This window comes from Poecilia latipinna, unplaced genomic scaffold, assembly GCF_001443285.1.
Source record: "Poecilia latipinna isolate Pla-1442-1.1 unplaced genomic scaffold, P_latipinna-1.0 Scaffold282, whole genome shotgun sequence".
NCBI classification, from domain to species: Eukaryota; Metazoa; Chordata; class Actinopteri; order Cyprinodontiformes; family Poeciliidae; genus Poecilia; species Poecilia latipinna.
In genome coordinates, this window is record NW_015112898.1 from 165,744 (window position 1) to 181,235 (window position 15,492).

General features: G+C 36.0%; 1 protein-coding gene across 1 annotated transcript in view; it reads right to left on the reverse strand.

Moving 5' to 3' along the window:
- Nucleotides 1–176: 176 nt before the first annotated feature.
- cpn1 (carboxypeptidase N, polypeptide 1) overlaps nucleotides 177–15,492 on the reverse strand; it is a 27,810-nt gene continuing 12,494 nt past the window's right edge. The window contains exons 3-10 of the mRNA XM_015033918.1: nucleotides 13,633–13,829; nucleotides 11,644–11,799; nucleotides 6,853–7,029; nucleotides 6,617–6,728; nucleotides 2,710–2,849; nucleotides 2,203–2,302; nucleotides 711–829; nucleotides 177–616 (exon numbers count right to left, since the gene is read on the reverse strand). Coding sequence (XP_014889404.1) covers nucleotides 506–616; nucleotides 711–829; nucleotides 2,203–2,302; nucleotides 2,710–2,849; nucleotides 6,617–6,728; nucleotides 6,853–7,029; nucleotides 11,644–11,799; nucleotides 13,633–13,829 — 1,112 coding nt within the window. The 3' untranslated portion in view covers nucleotides 177–505. The remainder of the gene's footprint in view (nucleotides 617–710; nucleotides 830–2,202; nucleotides 2,303–2,709; nucleotides 2,850–6,616; nucleotides 6,729–6,852; nucleotides 7,030–11,643; nucleotides 11,800–13,632; nucleotides 13,830–15,492) is intronic.

The following is a 15,492-nucleotide window of genomic DNA, read 5'->3' on the forward strand; positions in this document are numbered from 1 at the left end:
TGTTATCATTTTCAAAATTATGTCAAGAGTTCAGGCAGTTTTATTCTTAATTTTTACATTGCACCTGCATATATTTTTGTACATTTCTATATGCAAAAGAGACATTCATATTCCTTTCACAAGCATGAATGTGAAAGGAGAATCAGTGCAAAAATAATTCAGAGCTGGTAGAAAAATTGTAAAAACATTCTTTTAATTCATTTTACAGTTCTCATCAAATTTTACGTAACCAAGATAACAAAAAGGTTGCTTTTTTCCCCCCCTTACACAAACAGTTGTGTTCATACATATCAACACTGTTACATAAATACACTTGGCTTGGAACAACCCTTTCATATATATGCAACGATTTATAATCATTAAAAAGAAAAGAATGTTTTTATCCCATAATTACCCTAAGACTACAAAGATATATCATGAACTTGTATCATTTACATAATTAATATGCTGGGTATGCCTTCTCTGTGTCTCTGGATTAACTTCTGTGTGCGTTTTTGTGCATGTTTCATCTTGGGCCGAGCTTCAGTGACGCCTTGTTGGCGGAGATGTTCTTCTTTCCATGATGGTGCTTGCCCTTTAGGTTTTGTTTTGGCGCTTTTTTCAAGTAAAAATGAAGCTGCCAGGGAGCAAGTTTTAAAAAAGATGAGTATTTCAGCCGCTTTTTAAACAATTAAATCTTTCAAAGTAGAGATTTTCTGAAAATTTTCAACCTGGATAGCCTCAGCTGGTCCCACCGTCACTGTTTTGGATGAAGATAGGTAACCTGGAGCGGAGGCTTTCACGGTGTACGTTCCTGGCAGCAGGAGTCTGAAATAGTCGCCATCCACACCTGGAGGAATCCACGACACAGAGGTTGGTGTCAATTATTTTACATCGCCATTTACAGATCAGAACTGTAAACTTGTGGATTTAAAATCAGACAAGGTCCGGAAAGACTTGCTCTTTACAGCTGGTTCACCACAACTTACCACTAATGCTAAGGATAGTTAGCATGGCCACCAATGATGGCAGATAAGCAGTTTTCCTGTAACAGTAAGTTGTTTCTCTACCACTAGCACATTGAGCATCATATTAATGAGGTTAATGGCAACAAAACTTTTATTCGCTGAGCTCTAATTGTCTAAAGGACTTTTAGCGAGGGCTTGACGACATAGCTGAAAAACGAATCACGGTACAAGTGTCTCATATCAGTCGTTGCGTATAATAATTGATTTGTTTTTCTGTTTTAAACAGAAATACAACCAAACTAGTTACATGATCTTTCCTCTTTTATTCATGCTGTTTTTCTTTTGTTTGGTTGGGGTTTTTTTTCTATTATTGTTAAGCAGTTATGAGGCAAAGTGGCGTAACTTTAAACTGCTGCTGCGGCAGTTACTCACCAAACTGTTGCTAGGTAACCAAGGAATGAGTGAGTTGCTAGGTAACCAAAAAGTGAGTGAGTCAGTTGATTCCACCAGCTTTGCTTAGCTGGTTGTTACAGCAGCTAAAGCCTTTCCTTTGTCTACATGAATATTTTATGTATTAAATATTCTATTAGATGTATTATCTATTCATACCGATCGTGTCTATTGCGATACATATTGCTGTTGATTTATTGTCCAGTTCTACTTTTAACCTAATATTAGTGAAGGTACACCTGTAAATGATCACTATATTTATAACTTTGATCTTGTGTGGATTAAAGAAAATCTGGAATAAATTCAAACTTGTACACCGAATTCTTGTCGACATTATCATTATGCGAACCTCTGACCAGCACTGTGTTTAGACTGGACTTGTTTGAGAAGTGCATTTCTCCCTTCGGCCAGCAGAGGAGGGTCCATGTCTGTCTGAAACTGACTGCTCTAGTTTTCATTTTGTCCATTTCTCCTACAGTCAGATCAACTGTGCACTCCTCCAGCAATGGAAACTATTTAGATGTCTGTTTTTGTATCAAATAGCTGTTATTTATTCCAGATGTGTAAGCCTGTAACTATCCAAATGATCAAGATAAGATACTTTATTGTTAAGAAAATGGAAATTTCTCCTCAGATTTTACACATAACTCCAAAAATGCACAAAATCGATAGCCAAAATAAACAAATTGACATACATGGCACCTATTAATACATGTCACATAAATGCAAATGCATTTCCAGCATTTATAAAAACTGAATTTGCTATAAAAACATTTACATAAATAGAAACACACTGCAGTCTTACCGGTTGTGACATCATGATTAATCCCAGCGACAACAATCTCAGCTTTACTGATTGGGTTGTTGTTCTCGTCATACACCATGCCTTTAATCCCATGATGCACCTGGAAACAGGCAGGCGACATTAAAAAGAAAAGCAAAACTGCTGGAGTTTTTATTATCAAAAACATCATGGGAAGCATTTTTTATACTAATACCACGGATGGCTGTTAACCGTAGTGGTGGTGGGGCTACAAATTACATGTCGAACAAACTTTCCAAAACAATAAACTTTCCACAGAATGAAGGGATTTCAGTTTCACCACAATGAGGGGAAAAATAATTATCCCGACTTTGTGAAATAAGACTTCCTGACTATATATTTTAATCGCAGTGAATTAAAAGCACATTTAATTTTAAAACCAAACCACAACACTCACCGACACGAATATTTCTCTGAAACCGAAGGCCCAAATTTAGAAAGAGAGTTCACTAGACGGATTAAATTGACATCAGGGTGAATTTTTCTGACCTGTTCCAGGTACGAAATAAGCGCCTCTCGGTTGCCGAGCCATTCTCTGGGGAGCGACGACTCTGGAGGAAACTTGTCACAGCTCAGCTCCAGAGTGATCTCAAAACAGTTGGTGTACAGGTAGTTAAAGTCCTGCATGCCTTGAATAAACAGAAACAATAAATGAAAGATGATGAATCTATTCCTGTTAGATTTTAGAAGAGAAATCTCATTTTCTCTGAAGGTTCAAGACGTTTCTGGAGACAAAGACTGAACACTTTTCCTATCTTCTCAGATTAATAAACAAATGTTTATACATATTAGACTAAGATGTCACAATACCAAATTTTACTAGACGATAAATTGTCCCAGAACTTATTGTGATAAACGATAATATTGTTGCCTTGAGACCAAGTAATACAATAGTAATAAAGGCACAATAAAGCAAGAAGACATTCTTAAACACTGGAACTGGAAAACATTTAAAAAATCCAAAATAAATAAAGAAAACAACAAATAAAATGAATAATGAAGTCTCTGTAAACAAAATTATCTTTGAAAAAAAGGGCTAGTTGAAACCAAAACACCAGTCTGAATATTTTTATTATTCAGTTTTTGGTAAAATAAAAAAAAAGAGAGAGAAAAGAGAAAAACAATAAATCAAGGAAAAGAAAATAATTGAGTTTCTTTTAATTTGTCATGCGATTAATCGATTTATTGTTTATTGTGACAGGTCAAGAGGGGAGAGAATACAAAATGTAGTTTTTCAATTGACAATTTTAGGAGATAAATCGATCCAAATCAAACCAACTGTTGATCAGAATATAATTACCTCACTTTAAACCATGATTTAACTGTGATTAAAAATATTTCTATGGTTCAGAACCAAAGATTCACTTATTAGATCCCGTCAGACAACATGAAGTAGACCAAAATGTCCCAAAGAGTGAATAAAAAACCAACAAAAGTAAAAATGAGATTTGAAATGTTTTTATTCAAGAAGCTTCTCGTCTCTCTTGATGTCCGTGACGAAGCTCAAACGTAACCTCACAGACCATGACACAACACTTGGACCAAAATACCTGCTAAATTAAACATGACATACTCTTGCTAAATAAGACTGCGTCTGGTTTCGTCCCATTGAAAAACTCACGACTCATTCGTAAAGCTCTGCAGCTTCACATACTTTTCAACTGAGATGAAGCCGAACACTTTCTCTTATGGTCAGATAAACATTTGAAGTTTTAGATAAATCTTTGGTGGAAAAATGGGTCTCATTTCTCAATCATTGCCCTTGCTGGGTAAGTGCCAAAAACACAAACAGACACTCTGATTATAGTGTTTAGCAGCAATTTAGATTAACCAGCTTGTTTCCATCCCTCATTACAGGGCAAACATGTAAATCTCTCATCATTCTTTTGATTTTTGAACAGAAAAAAAAAGAATACAGAGAGTTTCCTCCACTTTGATTTTGATCTAACAATACACCAGCTAGAAACATTTACAGACTTATTTATGGACTTTACGAAGTTTATTGGCTGGACAATAAACAAATAATATATGTTGTGATCAATATCAGGAAATAACATGTCTGATAGATAATAATAATTTCACTGAACTAATGTAGGCAGAGGAAAGAGTTTAGCAGCTCAACTTCTCAAGCCCAGCTAAGTAAAGGTTGGCGGAATCAACTAACTCACTTTTTGGTTACCTAGCAACTCACACATTCTTTGGTTACCTAGCAACTTACGCATTCTTTGGTTACCTAGCAACTCATGCATTCTTTGGTTACCTAGCAACGACCTATAGAGTAGCAGTTTCAGGTTTTGCTCCTTTGCCTCATGACTGCTCAAAAAACAAAACACAAAAACAAAACAATGTAGCTGAGAAAAAACTGTGGCTAAAACAGAAAAGATCACACCAGCAGTTTGTCAGCATTTCAGATATTTAAAACAAAAATTATCGATTGGTATGAAATGCTTACATTCTGTCAGCCATACTGCCCAGCCCTAGTCTAAACCTAGATCAGTTTCACACTAGAGAGTTTGAAATGGTCTGGGCATGTATAGATCAAAATTATTACTTTAAATCGATGAACCATTGACTCAGTTTTAAGAGAGTTCTGCATAAATTTTCTAGTTTGGAATCAGCTCTACAGATCACGTTTACCCGGACTGTGGTGATATTAGCTTAACTTAACTGTTACAACTTCTGCACACAGCGTTACAACATTACCTAACAGACAGTCCAACCTTTATCTATTTTCCCCCGTGGCAGGGATAAAAAAATCCAAATTAAAACTGGATTTCAGGCCTTGTCCATACTTGTCTTTTTTTTACCAAGTCTATGCTTGTATGCAGCTGAGAATTTCAATACTCATTCTCTTTGGCTGCATAGGGGTTTGCTCAACATGACTTCACAATTTTTATTAAACTATGTTCATCCAAGAGTGCATTCTGGACAGGTTGCCAGTTCATCTTAGGGCAACAAAGAGAAACATAGGAAAAACAACCACACACACACCAGCCCTGTTTAGTCTGCTTTAATCCAACTCTAGTTAGTTTATCTAGAAAGTCCAGTTTGTTTGGGAAGATGTGAATTCGCTATCAAACACTGATGCAGACTAAAAAAGCAAACTCTGGTTTACCTAAACCCCTGAGCAGACCAGGTTTTAGTTCAGTCAAAGTTAAATGTAACCGCGGTGCCGTTCAAAAGCATGTGTGAACGCCAAGTGGACCAAAAGCGGCTCTGAAAGCAGGAAGCAGACTATAGCAAATAGCATGCTGGGTAAATACAACCAAAACAAACGTGAGAGTTTAGTACCAGCAGGAGAAAAGGATGGCGTTTTTTTTTTTTTTTTACCAAAGACAAAAGAGAAATTATACAACCTCTAAAATCTGACGCCATATTTTTGAATTACTAAAGTTTCTAAGCTCAATAAATCTGGAACAAACTTTCAGAAAACTGCAGAACTGCCGAAACATTGAGTTCCTTTAAATCAGAGTTGTTTTTGATTAGTAAATGGAACATTAGCTGCATTTCCATTTACTTTAAAATTGATCAAATTGTAACTATTAAGATAAATTCGAAAAAGGGAAGAAAAAAAAAACAGTGTTTATAAAAATCCACGTTTCCGACACGGCTTTTCATCTGTATCAGAAGTAGTGTATTTCAATGGAAACACTGTTTTTTATGTTTGTTTGTTTTTCACACGACTTGTGATGAACAACCGGATGTTACGAAGAAGACAGGAAGTGGAAGAAGGATGGTGTTGCTGCATATTTTTTATTGTGTGATCAAACTTATTCATAAGTTTAACTGTATTTTTTTACTTAATTGTGTTTTTTCAACTTTGGCGGAACAACAAAGTTTTGCAAACATCTGTAATGAAAACACAGCAATTATCAACATACCCGATGTGTATTTGCTTGATGATTTTAATGATAACACTGACAAAATGCAATGTTTATTGCTTGTTTTAGAATCAGTGACTGTATGATATTTTCATGATGTGAAGCACTTTGATCTGTTCTGTTGCTGAAATGTGCTATACAAAGAAACTTGACTGAGAAAAAATAGGGAAGAAAGTAATTTTCTGAAAAGAAAAAATGGCCAATTGAACATTGCTGAGACATAAAAACGGCCCAAACACGGGACAGAATCAACTGAGTGGGTTTGTTTAGCAAAGGCAAAGGTCCAAACTAGTCAACGATGAGTCAGTATGAGAGAGAGCTTTCCAGAAAAAGGCTTGGGACGGTATGCAGCGACAAAGCAATGATCAAAGTGTTGGGTGAAAACCAGAAAACAAACACTGCAGGACATGCTGAAAAGCGCTGAAGCCAATAGAGACTATATTTACAAGGTGAGAAAAAACAAACAAGTTGTAACATGACCAGGGGTCGCATCATGCTAGGAGTTAACTTTTTACCTTTAGACAGAGAATACCAGCTGGCTCCGTTGGTGATGCCTTCGTTAAAAAAATCTCCGCAGTTCCAGCCTAAGTGCATCCAGCTGTGAGCGTACGAGTACGTCCTCGCCAACTATCATCACACACAAACGCATATGCTCCCCGTCATTCAGATGCTTACACAAATATGCATCAGACAACAATGAGATCAGGTCAGATGTGCAACATCTGGGAGGAACTTTTAAGCAGCTGCACACCTGCCTGAAGATTTTGTCATCCGCAGTGGCCGAGTACGTGGTCCTCCCTCGAATGCGAGCGTCTCGTGATTTGTCGAAGGGGTAGTTGGCCACCACCGCTCCTCCGTGGAGATTGGCCGACAAGACGAAATTGTAGTTTTGCATCCATTTTATGACCGCCAGAGTCTCGGGTTCAACCTGTGAGGAAGAGTCAGGGTGAAACAGAGTAATGCTGAGGGATACAGTGCAATAAGGAATCAATTATTTTTGAGAATCGAATGTTTGAAAAGTCTGAATTTCTTGCCACTAATGCACTCCGTTGGTTTCCACAGTTCAGAGTGATGTCAGCATGCCAAATGCCACCATCTTGTTTAACAGTTTACAGTTTAGGCTTTCAATTCAGGTCTATGACAAAGTATATCTGCTTTCATTACAAGAATACAGTCGTAGTAATACAAAAATAAAGTCTTAATATTACCAGAATGAAGTCATAATAATTGGAGAATAAAGTAATAATTTTAAAAGAACTCAAAAAATTTTTTAAAGCTTTTGTCTTATTAAAACTTCTTCCCATAATTTTAATATGTTCCTCTAGTAAAAGTGCATCTTTATTCTGCTCATAGTATGACTACGTTCTTCTAATTGCACAGCAATTCCTGTAGCCTGGCTCTGGTACCCCGTTGTTCGATAAATTTACATTAACTTAAATTCATTTTTATGATTAATTTATATAAATGTAAAAAGTATTTTTTTCTGACTTAATTTGCTTGTTTAATTAATAAAATTATATTTTCTATTCGAGTATACTTAAATTAAATTACTAAATTTAAAAGGTTTAAATTAACTTTGACTCAAATCCAAACAGTAAAATCTCATTAAAAATATTGGGTTGTAAAGTGCTGCCTTAATTTTACTGAGTAGATTTTAGTATTTCTTTTTTACAGTGTAATGCACATGTGGTAATTTACTGCTTCACACAGTGAGGTTTTCTAAAAACTCTACTAAAAGGTAGTGATTAAAACATCAAAACATCATTTTACCAAGTAATTAGAAAAAGATGAAAACATAAGATTTTCTATTTATGGAGGATTTTCACTAAATATTCTAGAGTCTCTGTAAACCTTAAGTCATTTCCCCACATCTGAAGAACAGGAAGGCATTTTTCACTTCAATCATTCCTTTGAGTGAAATACTATCACTTGGCTAAATTACAGCATGCGGCCTTGATTTGCCTGAAGGCTAACGCAGAGCTTGTGGCTCCATGTTGCCAGTAAATGTTACCCTGACCAGCATGAATAACACGGCGATAACAGTGGCACGGTTGTGTCTCCGAGTCTGGAGGCGGCCATCTGGGACAAACTGGGGCTGCTACACAGAAAAACAGTAGTTTTAACATTTTAATGAAAAATATGGAGGTGAAAAAAGATGGAAATTATAAACTCCTCATGTTTGCTTGAGAGTAAAAATCAGACACTTTAAACCAGTTTCTGATTAAGCTGGTTTAAAGTAAGGGATGAGGAACCAGTCTCCTAAACTAGTTTCCCAATAAGGTAAGAGTCTAGAATTATATATTTACATAATTTGTTTTACTTTTTTACTTTGTCTTGCGACATTATGATTGCACCCAAAACCACTTTATAATTTTTTAATCAAGTTTTGTAAATATTTTAAAATAAACAAATCATTGAGAGTTTCCTGTATAAAGCATGTTTTATCTGTTGATGCAGAGATGAATTATTTTGTATCATAATAAGTAAAAAGTCTATATGCCACTGTTTAAACTGACATTATGAGAGAGGGTTTTATTTGATGACGTTATTGATGTTGCACTGTGTTTTTGTAAGTAAATGTTTTAACTGTCAGGACATTTGCAAAAGACATCATTGGTGTCAAGAAGTTGTATCCTGGTTAAATAAAGGTTGAAGAAGAAGAAAAATTGAATCAGCAGAAATAATCAAACTCCTTGTGTGTGTGTTTTGATCATGACGTTGTTATATTTTTTTCCATACGTCTTCTTGTATTCATTTCATTTGCTCTTATATTTAATAAATTATCAGTTCAATCTTTTGTGTTTAGTTTCTTAGTTTATTCTTGTGCGTTTGGATTTATTACTATTACATTTATGTTGCTCTTTCTCTCTCCATTTCTGTTAATTAGTCTCCCTCCCTCAGTTTCTCCACTTTCCTTCTGCCAACACTGTTTCCACGTCTCCTTTGATTAGTTCATCTGGTTTATTGTTTTCCACTTCAGCATTTAAGCTCCTGGTTTTTGTTTGCTCCTGTCTTGACTCTCTGTAGCTCTTCTCAGTGGAGTTCTATCTAAATCTTAATTTTTCATTATTAAAGCTCTTCAAGTCTGCCTCCACCTGGATACAACCAGAAACCAAACGCAACACCGAATGCGTCTTTTTTAATTTGTTTAAAAACTGAACAGCAGTAACAAAAGGAGAGACAGACTTTGGTTTCTGCAAAAGTGATGCAATCTTATGAACTAATTGTCATCATTTCATTATTAAAAGCAGATGGAAATCTGCTAAAATGTGGTACAAACACCATCATGTCTACTTTCAACTTTACACAACAGGCTGAAGGACGCTGTTGTATTTTGATTAAATGGAAATCTGATAGGCTACAATATTCATTCCAGCTAGTAGGAAAACTTAAAAGGGTTAATCATGAACAGCAGCTTTTTCCTTCTGCATTCGAGAGGAGAAGTTGAGACTCCCCCAAGGACCTGACCTTCATGCTGGAAACGTGCCTTTTGGCAGACTATTTGCAATACTTTGACGGCACATGCTTTTATAAATCCCCCTACTGTTCATTTCACACTTGAGTGCCCTGAAGCAAGTACACAGTGAACTGCAGAAGCCATTCGATCACCTGGAATGAAGCCAGGTGTCTTCTGAAACCAACCTCAATGGTGGTATTTACTCTGTAAAGTTAAGCCAACAGTTGTACCCTTTAAGAGACTTTAAAGGTAATATTCACAAAACTGCAGCTTCTAGAAAGATATGAAAGATATGTGCTTTCTTTACGTGGAACTTTACTCTTTCAAGCCCTTTTTCTGTGTTTCTTTACATGCAAAAACCTAAAGCAAATTCATGAAAACAACATAAAATTTTATATTTGTGTTAATAAAGTGGAGATTAGCTGTTATTTACACTTAAAACAAAAAACAAATCGCCTGTAGAGTCTTTATGTTTTTTTTTATTATTAATTCTTCTAATAACAAAAACAAGCAACGCTTGGCCTGGCGGGGCAGCTAGTAAAGCATGGCGGGCTGCCAGGCTTATAATACACTAGGGGAAACCCTGTTATGGATAAAACACTCTTTTATTCATTTATTTAATATGTTATTTTTGTTCAGCTGCAGATGTTTTACAGAATCTGAGCTGTGTGCTACGTCACTGTTTGTCTTGTAGCGGAAGAAGCGTCAGTTGAAACGTTGTAGCTCTGGGAGAAGAAACTTTATGACGGTTTTGTTTCTGTGCGTCAGTGCCCGGCTGCTTCTGAGAAAACAATTCCCCAAAAAATACACAGGGTGGGGCAGATAAAGTTGCCAAAACAGAAGACAGAGTCCTGTCTGTTTCAAGAGTCCAACATTTGCACCAAATTGTTTGTAAAGCAATCCGATCTTGTCAAAACTCGTCAGTTTATGAATATCAACAAAGTTAATGCCAAAGAAACCCAGCAATGTCACAGTTGCCCATTATTCAGCACATACACACACAAACTCATCTGGTTTCCCACAGACTTCATTTTTCTCCTCATCTTCTTGTGTATTTTCTTTCATTTAAACAGACATTTCTATTAATAAGTTAATACACATATGCAGCCAAAGCCAGATTATTTACATTTAAAACATTAGGACTGGACAATAAATCAGTAATAATGTATCGAGATAGACACAAGATCATTTTGTGTGATAGAATATTCAATAATTTTACAGGTTGGTGGAATCAACTAAGTCACTCTTTAGTTACCTAGCAACTCACTCACTTTTTGGTTACTTAGCAACAACCTGTTGGGTCACTGTCCCAGAAGCAGAAAAAAATTAAAAGTTTTTGTCCAAGAAATGACTTAAGAGTAAACAACTATTTGGTAAAAGGTCTATTCACGTACCGAGTAACTGATCAAAACATAAATCATTTAATATCTAAAAATAACAATCAATCAGACCAAAATACAAACTTTTGTGGAAATTTTGGTATTTTAGAGACCAAAATGAAAATAATTTATATGAGTAACATTATTACAAAATAACAAAATCAGGCAAATTCAGTTTCTTTCTTAACAAAAAACTGCTGGTATTTGATTGTGTCTGGTGAATTTTTGGTTAAAAATTCAAAATTGAAATTCAAATATACTTTATTGATCCCAAACTGAAATTAAATTTAATTTAATTTAAATTTAAAATGGGCTTGTTCGTCATTCAGTGAAGTTACTCAGAGTGGGTAGTGTATCCAGAAATTTTATTCAAGCAAGAGCTGCAATAATAAAATTACTCAAGTTAAAAGTACTCTATAGAGTACATTTTTTCCAAAAAAGTTAAAAACAAATAAATATAACTAGTTACTACCCAACTCTGCTCAGAGACAAAAACAATTTTTAACACATTATAAAACGAAACTAAAACATTTGAGCCAAGTCAGACAGTTTAAAAGGCAATGTTACCAAATACTGAGGAAAGTTTTACATTCTAACTGTCCTAAAACAATTAAATCTGTTTAATGTCAGAAAAGGTTATTTCTCTTTTAAGTGTATTTAAGAGACATAAGCACATTATAATTGAAGCATCTCCAGTAACACTGACCTGTTGTTCCCAGTTGTCTGGCAGAGGGAGGTGGTGGTTTCGTCCGTTGGTTTTCTCGTAGTAATACATCAGTGAATTCAGGTCTGGAAAGTTTCGATTCAGGTCGATGTCTCTGGAATTCCCCCGACCCACCAGATATCCGTTCAGCTCAGAACCCTGTTGACCCACAAACACAAACTGACCAACTGAGTGATTGCTCAGCATGTATTGCTGGTATCAGCTAACTGCTCTAAAAAGTTAGCTGCGGTCTGAGTTTTATTTTTCACTTAGCCTAAAAGAACTCATGACTGGGTTCGGTTGAAGTGAATTCTGGTGCGGTTTGGACTGGAGACCGCTCCAAAAGCAGGAAGCTAACTACAGGTCAGGGTATTCTGGGAAAATACAATCAAAACAAACGTTTGTGTCCAGCGCCACCGGGAGAAATGGCTCGTAGTCTTTTCCAAAAAACAAAATGAAATCCTATAACAGCTAACATTTGACGGCTTTCCATTTTTGTTTACGTTTTGTGAAGAAGGAAGTTGCGGTCAGTGTCTTCTTCTGAGGCTTTTGTGCCGTTTCCTTTAGTGGCTCTTGATGCAGCGCCCCCACTGGCGACGGGGAGCAAGGGTTGGCGATATGGACTCAAATTTCTATCGTGATATCTTGTGATACTACTGTGATAGCAATAAAAATTACAATAAGAACTATTTATTACTCATTTTTTAGAGCCCCACTAACACAAATACTGTTCCTATTAGTACAGTAATTGCATTTAACCATATTTTCAAATTTATTGATGCCTTCATTGAACCAACAGTGGAGAAAACAGTAACAATAACAATCCCAACAATCAAAATTGTCATCATGATAACAAATTTAATTATTTATTATTTCCTTTATTTAACCATATAAAACCCAATTGAGATCTAGACCTCATTTTCAAGAGGGACCTGGTAACACACAACAACCTGGTTACACAAAAGTAGAACAAATTTAAACATACAGTATACACATGTTGCATTCAATAAGTATTTTATTTAAATTATTACTATTTTTTAAAGTTATGGATAATACACTCTTTTATTCATTTATTTAATATATTTTATTTGCCCAGTTATTTTTGTTCAGCTGCAGAAGTTACGTCACTGTTTGTTTTGTAGCGTCAGTTGGTCAGTTGTAGCTCTGGGTGAAGAAACTTGGTGACGGTTTTGTTTCTGTGCGTCAGTACATCAGTACCCGGCTGCTTCTGAGAAGAACAATTCCAAATAAAAGAGAACCGAACCATCTGAAAATTCAACAAATGTTGCAACTTTGCTCCCCAATCGAACCAAATGTACCAGAATATCACGTTTGAAAACCGTTACAGACACCTTCATGAAAATGTATCCGGTTCTGTTGTTCTTCTGTGATTGTATAGGACAGAACCGACACAATCCAAACCAAGATTCAGGAAAACAAACCTTACCATTCAGATGGTGCTGCACCCAAACATCTGCTAAGCGCCAAATTACAGTGGAGTTATTCCTATGTGCTGCGACTGGCAAAGAGAGGGCCTGCTGTCTGCCATGTGCTGCAGCTCGCTTCCGGACTTATAATTAGCCTCAAAGAGATTGCACACACGTGTATGTGTTTGTGTCAGAGTGCGTAGCATGCGATCTGTGGTTCAGTCCCCAATTACCTCCAAGATAGTCACTAACTCGAGCAAACACTGGGATAAAAATTACCTGCTATTGTCTGGATGTGTCATTTGAAATTAAAACAGATGGTTTAGCATATTATCGCGTGGATTTAAACAAACTATGTGTTGAGTGTGAGGAAAGTGCTTTGATTCACTCTGGGACCCTGACATTTTTGGCGAAAAAATAACAAATCTACTTCTTTTTTTTTTTTCTTAGGTAGCAGATGACTAGATTAGAAAAACAGACAAAGAGAGTCCCTTGGGGAGATTTCTGTCTCTGGTTTTTCTTTCAGGGCGAAAAAAGCTCACACATATACCAGAGTTTACATTACCTGCCTGGCTGCCACTTCATAGCCGTCGGGGTTCATGGAGGGCAGGATGTGGATGCGTGTGTCATGGATCAGCCGCGTGATCCGCTGGTTTCCGGCCCGGTACTCCTCACAGAGAAACTGCGAGAGCTTGATGAGGAGTTCACGGCCTAGCACCTCGTTGCCATGCATGTTGCCCACATACTTGAACTCCGGCTCCACTGGAGGAAGAATTGGAAAAATGCAGGCAGCAGGAAAGTAAAAAAGATCATCCGGCATGAACACGCATACACACTTGCACTTAATTTTTTAAACAGTTCAGGATTGGCCTGTAAATAATTGGGTGCAGTTTTAAGAATAAGAAAGAAAGGGAGTGCTTTTTCAACTCACGCACTGAAAAAAACAAAAATACTGTTGAATTAATGTCAAGTTTCCACTTTTTGCAGGAACTGAGGAGGTCAGCGAAATGATTTCAATATCAATCAGGCACGTTACTTACATCCTAACATTATGTGCTTTATTTTGGTTTTAAATAATTACATTTTGATGCTTATGTGAAGTTCAGCTAAAGAAGTACATTGTATTTATAATAATAATAAATATTATTATTAAATTATCATTTAATAATAATAGAATTATTGTTAATTTTATTATTACTAAACTTATAATAAAATTATTTTAATAATCCCTTTGGATTAATGAAGTATTTTTGAATTTGAACTAATATTATTATTATGGGATAGTAAATTTTCTTGTCCTGTTATGAGACTCAGTTTGTAATCATTTTGTTTTATCAGTAAACTGAACAGGCATATGAATACCATAACATGTTTTTAATTAGAAATTTCTGATAATTATTAAGTCGGTATGTGATTCATTTCATTAAATTGAGATAAGGGGTATAATTAAAGAGGTGCTCACTTTCCAAACAGAAAAACAGTGGTAAATAGTGGTAAGCTGATTATTTTGTCCTTGTTTTCTCAAATTGTTTGACATAAATAATTAAATACAGAAGTCAATTGACCGCATTTGGTTTGCAGAGCTTGAAAAACAAGTTGTTGTAAATATGCAGATGAACACACTGACCTTTTTCACAGCATTGACAAAGATCGCCAACTGTGGCCCCAATAACTACAAATAAACAATAAAAATAAATGACTCTAAACGACTGAGCTGTGGTCTGAAATCAGGAATTCCTCCCAGTCTGGATCTGGAGGCGAAACCTCACAGGCATTGTGTCCGTTCCTGATCCAATCCGACTGTTTAACTTTAACTAGACGCCCAGGGCAGAATTAAACCCCACATATTATTGTAATTAAGCTTTTACAGCTTCAGACCACCATTTCAGTAAGCAGTGTAACTTTTCCCCTTTCCTGGTTTTGCTTCACATATTCCAGCTCCATTTTGTTGTTTGTTGTAACCGCAGAGTGAGTCAGGTGCAAATCCTCTGGGATGTGTGGTTGCTAGCGCAGCAGAATAGGATCACATATGCACTTATTATAAGCTTATATAAATAATATTAGGCACAGTTTTGCTGATTCACTAACAATGGAGCTAATTAGCCACTTAAGCTAACTTTAGCGCACTTAGCTTCCCCTAAATTAATTTTTTGAAATTCTGAAGATTCTAAAGTGCTAATTTACTTGGCTGTTTTGTAGACTTTCAGTTGAATACAGTCTGATATTTGTGTTGAAGTTTTTATTGTTTTCTATTGCTTTATTTTAAACAAGAAACACAGACAGCAGACATTTAAAGTTTTAAAGTTTTTAAGGTAACTATGTGATTGTGTGTGACTGTGTGTCAGAGCAGTTACAGCCCCACAAACACAAATAATACTCTAGAACAGGGGTGTCAAACTCAATTTCACCGAGGGCCACTTCAGCA